The sequence below is a fragment of the Callithrix jacchus genome, chromosome 7 (genome assembly GCF_049354715.1).
Source record: "Callithrix jacchus isolate 240 chromosome 7, calJac240_pri, whole genome shotgun sequence".
NCBI lineage: Eukaryota > Metazoa > Chordata > Mammalia > Primates > Cebidae > Callithrix > Callithrix jacchus.
Window position 1 is genome coordinate 61979955 of NC_133508.1, and position 15765 is coordinate 61995719.

Consider the following 15765-nt stretch of genomic DNA (forward strand, 5'->3'; position numbering starts at 1 on the left):
TCAAGAGGTGACTTGGGTGCTGTTAAAGCCATTCAGTTTTATAAGGGGAGCAGAGCATAAAAGTTCAGAAGAAAATTTGCAGCCTGACAATGTGATAGAAAAGAAAATCCCGCCAGGCGCGGTGGCTCACGCCTGTAATCCCTGCACTTTGGGAGGCTGAGGTGGGTGGATCACAAGGTAGATAAAAACAAAAGTAGATAAAAACAAAAACACTGAAGAAAAAAAAAAAAGTAGAAACTATGCAAAACTGATACAGCCAAGGGGAGACTAAGGAGACATAACAACTAAATGTAATATATTCTGGATGGGATCCTGGAACAGAAAAAGACGTTATGCAAAAAAACTAAAGAAATCTGAATACTTTGTGGATGTCAGTTAATAATAATGTATCATACTAGTCCAGTAATTGTAACGAATATACCACAATAATGAAAGATGTTAATTACAGAGGTAATGGAGGGGTTAATACGGGAACTTTCTGTACTATCCATTTTTTCCACAAATCTAAATTAAAAGAAAAAAAAATAACCAGTGTAACTGACATCCATATACACATGACGATGGCTGCTGGTGATGGTCGCACGACAATGTGAATACACTTGGTTCCACAGAACTAGTCGCTTAAAAATTGTTCAAATGGTAAATTTTAGGTTATATGTATTTTACAGAATTTTTAAAGTTTGCCATTTTTGTTTCCATTTTTTTTCTGTCCACAGGTTTAGAATGAGGTGACTTCCTGGAGTCACTCTACTATTAAGTGGCAGGGCTGATATACGAACCCTGCTTTGGCTGTCTCCAAAGCCCACGTTTGTAACTACTCTGCTTCACTCTTTCTCCGTAGTGTCTCTGTAACTCCTCCTCTTGCACTTTACATATATTCCAAGGTCTTACCTCCTCCAGAGATCTCTTCCTTGTATGATTCCATCCTGCTTTTGGACCTAGGTCATGTTCATTCACTCAACGATATTCATCGATTATTTTCTAGGTGCCAGGAATTCTGCAGAAACCTCCCTATATCTCATGTCATTCTTATCACATCCTTGATGACTGAGGTGCTGAGAAAACCGCAGCTTGGAAAGGGTAAATCATTTGTTCAGTATTAGAACCTCTTAGGTCCCCAAACCAGAGCATTCAACTCAGATATGGTTAGCTCTAAAGCTAATGCTTTTAGTTTTTGAGACTGAGTCTTCTGTCACCCAGGCCGGAGTGCAGTGATACGATCTTGGCTCACTGCAACCTCTGCCTCCCAGGTTCAAGCGATTCTTTCATCTCAGCCTCCTGGGTAGCTAGGATTACAGGCATGTGCCACCAAAGCCCAGCTAATTTTTGTATTTTTAATTTAAATACATATGAAAATTAATTAAGATGGGCATTGTGGGTGTGTGAGAAGGTCTTTATGACAACTTTAAATACCTGTCATTAATCTTTTGGTAAAACCATTCTCTTAAAGGTGATCACCAGTGAATTCCTAAATACCAACATTTTTTCTGTTTTTAACCTTCTTAGTGCCTCCAGCCCTGACCTCCCAGGCTCAAGCGATCCTCCCACTGTAGCCTCCTGTGAAGCTGGGACCACAGGAGGACACCACTACACTGGGCTATTTTTTGTATTTTCTTTCTTTTTTTTTTTTTTAATAGAGATGGGGTTTCACCATGTTGGCCAGACTGGTCTTGAACTCCTGACCTCGTGATCCACCCACCTCGGACTCCCAAAGTGCTGGGATTACAGGCATGAGCCACCGTACCCGTACAATTTTTTGTGTTTTCTATAAAAGTTTCACTATGTTGCCTAGGCTGGTCTCAACCTCCTGGGCTCAAGTAATCTTCGAAGTTGGTCTCACCAACAGCTGGGATTGCAGGCATGAGCCAGTGTGTGTGGCCCCTGTACCTTTACGCTCTCCTTTTCACCAAGAGCTAGACCTCCAGCTCTCGCTGTTTGAAGACTTCAACTTGTGCAAAGCTAACTTCAACATCTACTCTCCTCACCAAACCTATTCCTCTCTGTATGTCCAATGCGATGTCATCCCATTCTGTCAGGACCCCATGGCTTCCTTAAAACCTCTTGCCTGCACCTTTAAAAAAATTCCTTAAGGCTGGCTGGGAGCGGTGGCTTGCACCTATAATCCCAGCACTTTGGGAGGCTGAGGCAGGTGGATCCCCTGAGGTCAGGAGTTCAAGACCAGCCTGGCCAACATGGCAATACCTTGTCTCTACTAAAAATACAAAAATTAGCCGGATATGGTGATGCATGCTTGTAGTCCCAGCTACTCGGGAGGCTGAAGCAGGAGAATCATTTGAACCCTGGAAGTGGAGGTTGCAGCGAGCTGAGATCACACCATTGCACTCCAGCCTGGGCAGCAGAGCTAGACTCCACCTAAAAAAAAAAAAAAAAGTGCCTTTTACCTCGTTGCCTTTCTGAGAGCAAGATGAGTCACCAGCACCTGTACTGGAGCCACCCTTGAAAATTCGGCCAGGGTTCTAGCTCTTGTCAAGTCTGTTCAAACTGACACAGTTTGATCTGGAAATACGATCTCAATATGTGCCGCCAGTGTTTCCGTCAGTACGCGAAGGATATAGGTTTCATTAAGTTGGACTAAATGATCTTCAAAGGATTATCCAAGACATCTACCATGAAAAACCATGATAGTTCTTTGTATATAAAATAAACATTTTTAAAAAAAGAAGTCCCTTAAGAGGCTCTTCATAACACTAGTCAAATCCTACTTCAGGTCAGGCATGGTAGCTTGTGCCTGTAATCCCAGTACTTTGGGAGGCCGAGGCGGGTGGATCACTTGAGGTCGGTAGTTTGAAAGCAACCTGGCCAACATGGTGAAACCCCGTCTCTACTAAAAATACAAAAATTAGCCAGGTGTGGTGGTGCATGCCTGTAATCCCAACTACTTGGGAGGCAAAGGCAGAAGAATCACTTGAACCAGGGAGGCAGAGGTTGCAATGAGCCAAGATAACACCACTGAACTCCAGCCTGGGTGACAGAGTGAGACTCTGTCTTAAAAAAAAAAAAAAAAAAAAATCCTACTTCAATACATCCTAATAAATGATACCAAAATAATCTTCCTAAGGTCAGCTCATATCATTTCACACTCCTGTGCAAGTGGATTATAAGGAAGTTTGCTCCGAACTCAGACTGGGTACCCAAAATGCCCTATGAACTGATTTCAACTGACCTTTCAGATCAAATCCATTTTTCGCTTAACATGTCTACACTTCTTCAATTCTTATCCTCTCCTAATACTGTTTTTTTAGAAATCCTTTCCTTCTGTCTGTTAAGACCCAATTTAGCCTACAAGGCCTTCCTCATCCCCTCAGCTAGAAGAAATTATTTGGTAGTTCTCTTCAGCCAAGAATAATTAGAACTGGGTAGTGGGGGTGTAAAGCCCAAAGAAAGTCTGCTGAAAACAAGGACCAGGCTTGTGCAGTGGCACATGTCTATAATCCCATCCCTTTGGGAATTTGAGGCAGGAGGAACACTTGAGCCCAGAAGTTCAAGACCAGCCTAAGAAACCTAGTGAGACCTTGTCTCTACAAAAAAAATTTTTAATTAGCTGAGCATGGTGGCATGGGCCTGTTGTCCCAGCCATTCAGGAGGCTGAGGCAGGAGGATTGCTTGAGCCCAGAAGTTCAAGGCTGCAGTGAGCCATGATCATGCATTCTAGCCTGGGTGACAGAGCAATACTCTGTGATGTGGTTAGGCTTTGTGTCTGCATCCAAATCTCATCTTGTAATCCCCAGGTGTTTAGGGAGAGAGCTGGTGGGAAGTGATTGGATCATGGGGGTGGTTTCCCACATGCTGTTGTTGTACCCCAGCGAGTTAAGGAATGTGCCACACTCTGAGATTGAATTCTGAGTCCTTTATTATGCTGGTGACCAAGAGGCAACTAATGCCCAAAATTATCTTGGCCCCTAAAAAAAAGGTGGTCTTTTATACCCTTGTTTTAAAAGGGGAGGGAGAACCTAGCTGAAGCAATTTTTTCACAGAAGCAGAGTAAGCAAAAAGTTAAAAGATAAAATAAAACATGAGAAATAAAACAGTGCCAGGTGCAAGGGGAAAAGCTGTCATAAAAGACATACAACTTATAGATAATGGGGGCTCTGGGCACTCGACAGCACCTGCATTCCCAGGCTCTGCTCGTACCACGTAACTCGGCCTCTTATCAACAAATGCATTCCTGGAGGTGCCCAGTGTCAGCCTGCCCCAGATACATACTACAGTTACATATTTTATGGTGAGAAAATAACTGAAATGAAGAAGCTAAGATGCAGTCTGTCTGGCTCAAGAAGCTAACATGAAGCCTGAACAGCTCTCAGTCTGAGAAAGAGAGAGAGTTTTAGCTAGGAAAAAGCAGGTTATCACACTATTCTCATCACAGTGAGTGAGTTCTCACAGAGCTAATGGTTTTAAAATGTGTCACTTCCAGTGTTACAGCTCTTTTAGAATTTGTCTAGCAGCCTTTCCAGTTTTTGCCGGAAAGCCCCTTCCCCTAAAAAAAAAAGTGGCACTTCCTCATTCTCACATATACTCTCTCCTGCCACCCTGTGAGAAGGTCCAAGCTTGCTTCCCCATTGCCTTCTGCCATGATTGTGTTTTCTGAGGCCTCCCCAGCCATGCAAAAGTGTGCGCCAGGCCGGGCACAGTGGCTCACACCTGTAATCCTAGCACTTTGGGAGGCCGAGGTGGGTGGATCACCTGAAGTCAAGAGTTCAAGACCAGCCTGGCCAACATTGTGAAACCCCATCTTTTAAAAAACAAACAAACAAACAAACTGTGCGTCAATTAAACCTCTTTCCTTTATAAATTACTCAGTCTCCATTTTTTGTTTTTGTTTTTGTTTTTGTTTTTGTTTTTGTTTTTTAAAGACAGAGTCGTCCAGGTACGGTGGCTCACGCCTGTAATCCCAGGACTTTGGGAGGCCAAGGCAGGCAGATCACAAGGTCAAGAGATGGAGACCATCCTGGCCAACATGGTGAAACCCCATCTCTACTAAAAAATACAAAAATTGGCTGGGCGCGGTAGCGCACGCCTATAATCCCAGCACTTTGGGAGGCTGAGGCGGGTGGATCACAAGGTCAAGAGATCGAGACCATCCTGGTCAACAAGGTGAAACCCCGTCTCTACTAAAACTAAAAAAATTAGCTGGGCATGGTGGTGCGCGCCTGTGGTCCCAGCTACTCGGGAGGCTGAGGCAGAAGAATTGCTTGAACCCAGGAGGAGGTTGCGGTGAGCCAAGATCGTGCCATTGCACTCGAGCCTGGGTAACAAGAGCGAAACTCCATCTCAAAAAAAAAAAAAATACAAAAATTAGCTGGGCATGGAGGTGCACGCCTATAGTCCCAGCTACTCAAGAGGCTGAGGCAGGAGAAATGCTTGAACCCGGAAGGTGGAGGTGCAGTGAGCAGAGATTGAGCCATTGTACTCCAGCCTGGCGACAGAGCGAGACTCCATCTCAAAAAAAAAAAAAAAAGACTGAGTCTCCCTCTGTCATCCAGGCTGGAGTGGTGGCATGAACTTGGTTCACTGCAACCTTTACCTACCAGGTTTAACTGATTCTTGTGCCTTGGCCTCCCAAGTAGCTCGGATTACAGGCACCACCACCATACCCAGCTAAGTTTTTTATTTTTAGTAGAGACAGGTTTTCGCCACGTTGGCCAAGCTGGTCTCGAACTCCTGACCTCAAGTGATCTACCTGCCTTGGCCTCCCAAAGTACTGGGATTACAGGTGTGAGCCACCATGCTTGGCCTCAGGTATTTTTTTAAAGTAGTGTGAGAACAAACTAATATACTCTGTCTCAAAAACAACCAAAAACCCAAAAAATACTCATAATTAAGGACACAAAGACTGAGACTGTAGGGACACAATCCAAGCTCCAAATCTGGGAGAAAGCCGAAACAAACACACCATAATTAATTGTATTATAATAGTAATACAATGTTATTTTAACATAAAAATATTAGAGGTGTTTACTTGAAAGTATATAGGTTATATTATTTTTCAGTTACATAAATGCAATTTAGACAAAACAATATGACTAGTTAAAAGTGACATCTAGTAATAACAGGACTAAATAAATAATGTATAAGAAATACGTAACAGTTTTATTATGTATTTCTGTCCTCTGATATACCAGTTAATTAACTTTTAAAAATTCTATTGAATATTTAGATTTTGTAGGCTATATTATTCTATATTCTTAAGATACAAAAAATAAGATTCACTAAAAAGATACTGCATTTAATAAAAAGTAACAGTGGCAAGTTTCTGTCTCATGATACAGTAGGATATTTTTACTCTTCCTGTTTCCTTTTCCAATAATACTTCTCTGAACTTCCTGCAGCCTTTCGGACATCTTTCTTTTCTTTTATGTAGTGGTAAAACTGAATACAGTCAAATGTAAAATTCTCTTTGACTTGCAGCTGTGTTCTTATCAAGCCCATATTACACTGATTCCTGGTGTCGGTACAATGTGATGACATCAATCTAAATATACTCTCAACAAAAACATTTGAGCACAGAATACTTAGGATTTAGTTTACTAGCAACAGCGGGTTTAGACTGGTAGGAATTCTTTCCAGCTCCCCAAAAATGTCCATCCATTTTTGAATCTACAGGCTCGTTTGGGTAACCCAGCTATTTACCATTCAGGTCCTTTACATCTATAACATCGTAGAGGTTATCTATGTCTAAAACATCCATCATTTTTACACATTCTGAAGCACATTGAATGTTACTGTAAGTTAAACTTCTTCTCAGGGAAAATGGTGTTAAAGCACGGATGTAATTTGAACTTGTAAAACCAAAACTGGATTACAAAAAAGTTACAGTTCCGCCAGCCGCAGCGGGTCACGCCTGTAATCTCAGCACTTTGGGAGGCCAAGGCAAGCAGATTACCTGAGGTCAGGAGTTTGAGGCCAGCCTGGCCAATATGGCAAAACCTTGTCTCTACTAAAAGTACAAAAATTAGGCTGGGCACAGTGGCTTACGCCTGTAATTCCAGCACTTTGGGATGCCAAGGCCGGTGATCATGAGGTTAGGAGATCTGAGACCATTCTGGCCAACATGGTGAAACTCTGTCTCTACTAAAAATACAAAAATTAGCTGGGCGTGGTTATGTGTGCCTGTAGTCCCAGCTACTTGGGAGGCTGTGGCGGGAAAATTGCTGGAACCAGGGAGGTGGAGGTTATAGTGAGCTGAGATCACCCACTGCACTCCAGCCTGGCAACAGAGTGAGACTGTCTCAAAAAAAAAAAAAAGTACAAAAATTAGCTGGGCATAGTGGTGGGCACCTGTAATCCCAGCTACTCTGGAGGCAGAGGCAGAAGAATCGCCTGAACCCAGGGGGGAAGGTTGCAGTGATCCGAGATTGCGCCACTGCACTCCAGGCCTGGGTGAAAGAGTGAGACTCTGTTTCCAAAAAAAAAAAAAAAAAAAAAAAAAAGTTGGCCCGGTGCGGTGGTGGCTCATGCCTATAATCCCAGCACTTTGGAAGGCCGAGACGGGTGGATCACAAGGTCAAGAGATCGAGACCATCCTGGTCACATGGTGAAAACCCGTCTCTACTAAAAATACAAAAACTAGCTGGGCATGGTGGCACGTGCCTGTAGTCCCAGCTACTTGGGAGGCTGAGGCAGGAGAATTGCTTGAACCCAGGAGGCGGAGGTTGCGGTGAGCCGAGATCGTGCCATTGCACTCCAGCCTGGGTAACAAGAGCGAAACTCCGTTTCAAAAAAAAAAAAAGTTACAGTTCTTGTAAAGAAATCAAGAAGATCCAGTTTAATTTGGTTGTCCTTTTCTGGTGACATTTTTTTTAGTTCTAAAACAGTCTTCTTTCCAAAGAATGAGTCATCTTTTCACTGTATGAGTTTTTGTCACAACTTACACATAATATCATGTAACTCAGGTGCAGTTAGTTTATCCTTTTCTAGGCTCCTTATAGCTTCTTCAAAGATCATCAAGCAGTTCTGGACAAAAAGCATATATATATTTCTATTGTACTGTAATCTTTTCCTTAATTCTCATCCCTGATGTATTTCCAAATTAGAGAAGAACACTCCTTTTTTAAATTTTTTTTTTTTGAGATAGAGTTTCACTCTGTCACCCAGGCTGCAGTGCAGTGGTGTGATCTTGGCTCACTGCAACCTCCACTTCCCTGGTTCAAACAATTCCCCTGCCTCAGCCTCTCGAGTAGCTGGGATTACAGGCATGTGCCACCACGCCTGGCTAATATTTTTGCATTTTTAGTAGAGACCGGGTTTCACCATGTTGGTCAGGCTGGTGGTCTCAAACTTCTGACCTGGTGATCCGCCCGCCTCCGCCTCCCAAAGTGCTGGGATTACAGGTGTGAGCCACCGCACCCCACGGAGAACACTCTTCTTTTCCCATATTTTGAAAATAAGACTTGATGGCAGGCCATCATTTTAACATCTTTTCTGTGGCCAACAACGATAGCCATCTTGTGGGCACATGATGGAGTCTATTTCCTTCCATTTTGACAAAGTCAAAAACCTCATTAACTGTCTCTGCATGCTTTGAGGAAACTGAAAAGCAACCCAAAACTTTGACTGTGAAAGCCTCAATATCATAGGAAAGCAAATCACAGACCTTTTTAGTAGTCTTGGATAGCAGGTGTGCAGGCCACTTAGCAGGTAAATTCTTTTTTTTTTCTTTGGTAAGACAAATGTAGACTGATGCTATGCATGTAGTTGTTATAGCATAGTTAAAAACAAACAAAACAACAACAAAAAGACGTTTGTAGACTGAATGGAACTTGCTAAAATTTACATCTGCACTATTTGCTGAATATGCAGATAGGTGAGCAAAGTCTAGTTTGTATTTGGACATGTTATCAACAATCTTTCATGTTTTCTGAAGTTTCATCAAAATTTTCATGGGAATCAAGAAGACGATTTGAAACTCCACTTTTAAAATCAAAGTACCTAAGAGCTGGGGCGGGGGGCAGTTTTTTATTGCTGTGATTCAACCCATTACTTGCTATCCTGTAGAAAGCATGATCATTAGTGAGATCTGACAGAATCCGCTCTACACTGTAAGGGGCCAGCACGTCTGTTACCAAAATCTCCTCTTTTGTTCACTCACAGGATATTTTAGTTGCAACCTCTGAATCAGGAAATGTAATTTTACTCAGTTTCATAGAATAATCAAGGGAAAGATAGGATAATGCATGTTCCTTTGTGTGGTATGCCCAGGCTAAGTCACCGATACTATTTTCTTTTTTCCTTTTTTTCTGAGACAGAATCTCACTCTGGCTGGAGTGCAGTGGTGCAATCTCTGTTCATTGCAACCTCTGCCTCCCGGGTTCTAGTGATTCTCCTGCCTTAACCTCCTGAGTAGCTGGGATTACAGGCATGCCCCATGCCTGGCTAATTTTTGTATTTTTAGTAGAGAAAGGGTTTTGCCAGGTTGGCCAGGCTGGTCTTGAACTCCTGGCCTCCAGTGATCTGCCCGCCTCGGCCTCCCAAAATGCTGTGATTACAGGCGTGAGCCACCGTGCCCCGCCATAAAACAGAGTCACCTTGGTTCCCATCCCACTCATATACTGCCACCGTACATGTAAATCAGATGAACCTGTGCACATCTCCCAATGACAAACGACGCACCTTTAACTTAAGCGAAAGGGGGTTCTGCTCCGCGACTTGACTCTCCCTCCACCCTCTGTGTTATTTAGGGTGCACCATAGGGTCAGAGCCACAGCAGCGCCGCCCCTGTGTGATCGCATATGCCTTTCTGTAACACGACCTTCCCTCGAGCAGGACCAGCTGCCGGAAAGGAGCCAAGGAGAGGTACCCAGCGCCTCTCCCACCGGCAGCTAGAGGATCGCGAGCGTCTCCGCTAGCAAGACCGCGCGATGCTCCTGTGCTTCCTCCGGTGGCGCCTTCTGCAACGAGATCTCGACCCTGTTCCCTCTCCAGGGCTGGATCCGACTCCCTGACGGCGATTCCAGACGCGAGACCCAGACTGACCGCTTCTAGAAGAGGGGTGAGCCTGGCAGCAAGTCGTTCACGGAGCTAAGACAACGTTGCTTCCGGCTTCTTCCCGTCCTCCCCTTTGAAAAGGGTCACCTCCGGAAAACCCAGGTTCTCTTCCAAACAGTGGTTCTCAAGCCGGGCCATCTTCCCCGGGAGGGGATATTTGGCAAAGTCTGGAGACAATTTTGGTTCACTCGGGCTGCTACTCGCATCCAGTGGGTAGAAGCGGGGGATGCAGTTACACATCCTAGGAAGCATAGGACAGCCCCCCTTACCCCAGACAGAATTAGCTGGCCCAAAACATTAGTAGTATCCAGGCTCAGAAATTCTGCCTTAAACAAACCGCAAAGAAAGGCCAAGTCCTATAAGTAGGTCGCCGCGCCGGGACTAGGGTCCACGGGACACCCTAGCCTCGCCAAGCCGGGAAGTCCTCGCCTCTTGGACCTGAATCCGCCCCTCTCCGGGAGGTGGAGCTGCGGGGAGGCAGGGCGGGGACAAGAACGGAGAAAATAAATGAGACTGAAAAGCCCTGAGTAGAGCTGTGTGACTGCAAACCTCAATACTTTGCACCACGTGGGGCCTGGCACTCTTCCTGGCACTCACACGTGAGAGGGCTGCGGGGCCAACCCCGGCACTAGAAAACACCATCACCTCACTCAAGACGGATACAAAGACCAACGAATGCCTTCCTTTAGAAAGCTCAACACACAGAGCAACTTCCACGCTTATCCTCGAAGAGCGTACTCCAATCTAGCACTTCCGACTTCCAGCTGTGAACCCAAAGCTGCGGAAAGCCCCAGCGCAAAGCGCCCGGGCAGGCGCAGACGCGTTGGCGCGGTGGGCGTGACTCCCTAGAGACCCGGCGCCCCGCCTCCCCTGTATCCGCATGCGCGGCTGAGCCGCGGGGGTGGTACTGCCACATCCGGGGTCTGCGGGCCGTGGCTGTTTTGTTTTGTTGGCTGAAACCGGGAAGGTGAGGCGGGCCGGCGTGGCGCGACACCGGGCTCCGGAGCTGGACGTAAGTGCTGGGCGGGGAGTGGGGGTAGGAGAGGAGCGGCCGCAGGCTGGAGAGGCCTCGGAGCTGAGCCAGTCCGACGAACTGGTGCCCACAGGCTCTTTGCCGCCACCCTCTGGAAAGCCGCAGACCCGGGCTGAGCCGCCGTGGACTTCTCTCCTGGGTCCGGCGGCGCTGGGAGAAGGCGGCGGCGCCTAGATCCCGCCAGGACGGAAGGGGGACTCCGCCCTACTCCGGGACACCCCAGGATCACTGGAAATCGCCCGGTCCCCCACTTCACAGCTGGACAGGTCGAAGCCCCGAGAGGGCGCGTGACCCGGCCGGCTCCCTCAGCGAGGGGTGGCTGGGCTGAAGGTGGCTCCCCCATCTTCCAGCCGCGTCCCTCGAGACCTGAAATTCCCAGTCTGGAGGGCGGGGTCTGGCTTGAGCGTGCCAGTCTTCGTGCAAAGAACAGTGGATTGGGGCGGGGCCATTGGGATGAACCGAAAATAACACTTACTGGGTTCCAGTTCTTCCCAGGGAAGAATCAAATAAGAGAATTTCCTAAATTGAACTTGTCCCAAAGGCATCTTAGCACTGACTCTAATCATATATTTTAATATTTAGTTTTTAAAAGAGAAAAATTGAAGTCTTTACTCTTTTTTAGGGTGTCATATTTGGACAATTGCTGGCTACAAAATAACTTAAGGGACTCAGGTTCGCAGTAGGAGTCTGGGTGTTTTTTTGTTATTCTCAAGTTATTCGTATTTCAGGCTTTTTCATACTCTGAAATAGAGATAATATGGCTGTGTCTCAAGTCAAGTCTATACAGCTCGGCTTACAAGAATGTTTTATGTAATTTGTAAAGACAGTTTGGGTCGGCTATGGTAATTTAAATAGCAGTTGGATTTTTGTAATCTTAATGTTAACCACAATTAAGTGCTTTCTTTTGGCTGGAATCATCAGTTAGGATCAGAGATAGGGATATTAAAATAAAGTAGATGTTTTTTACGTAGAAATAACACCAAAAGGTAGGCTTGCAGAAAGACAATGCAGTGAAGTGAAAGGAAGTGATGTGGGTGGAGGCAAGAACTGCAGTGCAATGTTTAATTTCTTAATCTAGGTGTGAAGAAACACACGTTCTGTGACAAAATACGTAAATTGCTAAGAGAAATATTTTTCATTTGAATCTATACTTTAACTCAGAGCCAAAGTTTATTACTCCTCTCTCTACTAATGTTAGTGCTTCTGGACTGTAAATATCAAAGTCATTTAGTAACTTAGTTTGGAATCAAAATGATAACAAAAGAGCTCCTGGGATTAGTAATCATATCCTTGGTATTAAAAGTATCACCTAAGCTAATTTAATACCTACTTAGAAATGATAGGGTGTGACAGATTTCAGGAGGAGGTCAACCGGTAGTTATAATTTTTTCAATATTTGGAGACTCACCTTTGTTAATATTACTTAAATATATCCGAACCATTTTTATTTATTTATTTATTTTTGAGACGGAGTCTTGTTCTGTCTCCCAGGCTGGAGTGCAGTGGCACGATCTTAGCTCACTGTGACCTCTGCCTCCTGGGTTCAAGTGATTCTCTTGCTTCAGCCTCCCGAGTAGCTGGGATTACAGTCATGTGCCACCATGCCGGGCTAATTTTTGTACTTTAGTAGAGACGGGATTTTGCCATGTGGGCCAGGCTGGTCTCAAACTCCTGACCTCAGGTGATCCACCCACCTCGGCCTCCCAAAGTGCTAGGATTACAGGCATGAGCCACCACACCAGTCCAAACTATTTTTTACATTAAAAAAGTTACAAAATGAATCCAGACGTTACTTTCCAAAGTTATAATGTGGAAATTCATCAAAAACTAAATCAAATATTCTGAAGAAGTATGTGGAACCAAAATAAAGTATTTGTAATTTCACTTTTATCTAATTATTCCTGGGCTATTAATTATTTTTCAGGTTTGAAGCAAGTAAATGGAAGTACTTTATTTAATTGTTTGCTCGTTTGTTTGTTTTTAAGTGACCTGAAAAAAATGTCTGGATTTCTAGAGGGCTTGAGATGCTCAGAATGCATTGACTGGGGGGAAAAGCGCAATACTATTGCTTCCATTGCTGCTGGTGTACTCGTAAGTGTCATTGGTAATTTGGATCGCATTTTTTGGTTCGTTTGTGTTTATGGGTTTTGAATTCTGCAGGATGTTTAAAATATATACTATTTATTTTATCTTTTACCACTGTACTTATTTTAATAAGTATTGCTATTTTGTTGCTTATGGAGAGCTATTAGTTCCATTTGAATAGTTTATGATTTAAAATTAGATTAATAGAGTGGTTGGGTTAGTTTAACTGTGGTAAAAATGGCATAATAACATATTTACTATATGGATTGTATTTCCTTTTAATGAGTATTTTAAGGTACAAGGAAGTGTTTAAGAAGCAATCAGGTCAAAACCAGTCAATAGATAGGATTGCATTTCTCCATAATCCAGTTAAGTTTCTTCTTAACCTCATTAAGCAAAAAAAAAGTGCTCGCTTCAGCAACACATACACTAAAATTGGAACAATACAGAGAAGATTAGCATGGCCCCTTTAAATTTTGTTTTAAAAAGCAAAAACAAAAAAGGGAAAAACTTATTAAAATACATTGTGTAGAAGTAATTTACAGAATAAAATTCTTATTGACACTTAAGATCCCTCAAGGGATCTGTTATTAGTTTTTTATGATTATATGATGTTATAGGCTCTAAAGAGTAATTTTTTTTTTGAGTTGGAGTTTTAGTCTTGTGCCCAGGCTGGAGTACAATGGCGCGATCTCAGCTCACCACAACTTCCGCCTCCCAGGTTCAAGCATTTCTCCTGCCTCAGCCTCCCGAGTAGCTGGGATCATAGGCACGAACCACCATACTTGGCTAATTTTGTATTTTCAGGAGAGATAGGGTTTCTGCATGTTGGTCAGGCTGGTCTCAAACTCTCAACCTCAGGTGATCTGTCTACCTCAGCCTCCCAAAGTGCTGGGATTACAGGCGTGAGCCACCACACCTAGCCCTAAAGAGTAAATTTTAAGTAAATGAACAAATAAATATCTAAATTTAAGTATTTCCTCTTCACCTAATCTCTAATATTTACAATCCATGAAAAATAATTATCCTATATTTTTTCAAAGTAATGGCAAAATATTTTTTCTCAAGCTTTAAGATGTATTTATGCCAGGCACCGTGGTGCGTGCCTGTAGTTCCAGCTACTTGGGAGGCTGAGGTGGGAGGATTGCTTGAGCCCAGGAGTTCTGGGCTGTAGAGTTCTATGCTGATTGGGGGTGTCTGCACTAAGTTTGGCATCAATATGGTGACCTCCCAGGAGTGGGGGACTACCAGGTTGCCTAAGGAGGGGTAAACTGGCCCAGGTCGGAAACGGAGCAGGTCAAAACTCCCGTGCTGATCAGTAGTGGGATCACGCCTGTGAATAGCCACTGCACTCCAACTTGGGCAACATTAAAAAAAAAATGGCTGGGTGCGGTGGCTCAAGCCTGTAATCCCAGCACTTCGGGAGGCCGAGGTGGGTGGATCACAATGTCAAGAGATCGAGACCATCCTGGTCAACATGGTGAAAACCCATCTCTACTAAAAAATATATTAAAAATTAGCTGGGCATGGTGGCACGTGCCTGTAATCCCAGATACTCAGGAAGCTGAGGCAGGAGAATTGCCTGAACCCAGGAGGAGGAGGTTGCAGTGAGCCGAGATCACGCCATTGCACTCCAGACTGGGTAATAAGAGCAAAACTCCGTCTCAAAAAAAAAAAAAAAGTCTGGGTGCGGTGGCTCAAGCCTGTAATCCCAGCACTTTGGGAGGCCAAGGCGGGTGGATCATGAGGTCAAGAGATCGAGACCATCCTGGTCAACAAGGTGAAACCCCGTCTCTACTAAAAAAAATACAAAAATTAGCTGGGCATGGTGGTGCACACCTGTAGTCCCAGCTACTCGGGAGACTGAGGCAGGAGAATTGCTTGAACCCAGAAGGCGGAGGTTGCAGTGAGCCAAGATCGTGCCATTGCACTCCAGTCTGGGTAACAACAGCGAGATTCTGTCTCAAAAAAAAAAAAGATTGATTTATTTTGGAGATGTGGACTCACTCTGTCTTCCAGGTTGTAGTGCAGTGGTGCAATCACTGCTCATTACAGCCTCAACCTCCTGGGCTCAGGTGATCCTCTGGAGAGTATGCTGGACCACAGGCAAGGGCGACCACACTGGGCTGAGTTTTTTCTTTTTTTTTTTTTTTTGTAGAGATGGAGGTCTCTCCATGTTGCCCAGGCTAGTCTCCTATTCCTGGTCTTAAATGATTCACTGGCCTTGGCCTCCCTAGGGGCTGAGATTACAGGGCCTCACACCTGGCCAAAAAGCTTTTGAGTTTTTAGTCTATGAAGAAAATACCTTGAATACATTGAGCTGAAGATAAAAAGAAAGGTGTATTTACTCATGCTAGCCACTAAAAATGTTATTAATCAAGTATAGATTTGAGTGGGGGACCACCAGGTTACCTAAGGAGGGGTGAACCAGCCCAGGTTGGAAACGGAGCAGGTCAAAACTCCCGTTCTGATCAGTATTGGGATCACGGCTGTGAATAGCCTGTAATCTCATAAAAGTAATTTGACTAGCCTAAAATCGTTATTTTTAAATAAGTGCCAGAAGATGGCAGTTCTCAGAGCTGAGTCAGGGTTGGGAGTGAGGATAGAAAAGGGGGTTACTTTTAAAACCTTCTAAGCTACTT

The 15765-nt window shown here is 44.3% G+C and overlaps 1 protein-coding gene, 2 non-coding genes and 1 pseudogene across 5 annotated transcripts in view; all 4 read left to right on the forward strand.

Moving 5' to 3' along the window:
- Positions 1 to 15765, forward strand: part of TMEM50A (transmembrane protein 50A) — a 40606-nt gene that overhangs the window by 7838 nt on the left and 17003 nt on the right. Inside the window, exons 1-2 of one of the 3 annotated variants that reach the window (XM_054258939.2) lie at positions 10886 to 11017; positions 13024 to 13129. In XM_054258939.2, coding sequence (XP_054114914.1) covers positions 13037 to 13129 — 93 coding nt within the window. In that variant the 5' untranslated portion in view covers positions 10886 to 11017; positions 13024 to 13036. Of the gene's footprint in view, positions 1 to 10885; positions 11305 to 13023; positions 13130 to 15765 lie in introns of those variants that run through there. The other 2 variants (XM_054258940.2, XM_009000661.5) reach the window with 2 other exon arrangements.
- Positions 2295 to 2680, forward strand: LOC144576951 (small ribosomal subunit protein uS14 pseudogene; annotated as a pseudogene).
- LOC118143436 (U7 small nuclear RNA) lies at positions 4433 to 4494 on the forward strand. The gene has a single exon (XR_004727652.1). It is a non-coding gene; the product is annotated as a U7 small nuclear RNA (small nuclear RNA).
- Positions 13529 to 13639, forward strand: LOC118143415 (U6 spliceosomal RNA). The gene has a single exon (XR_004727635.3). It is a non-coding gene; the product is annotated as a U6 spliceosomal RNA (small nuclear RNA).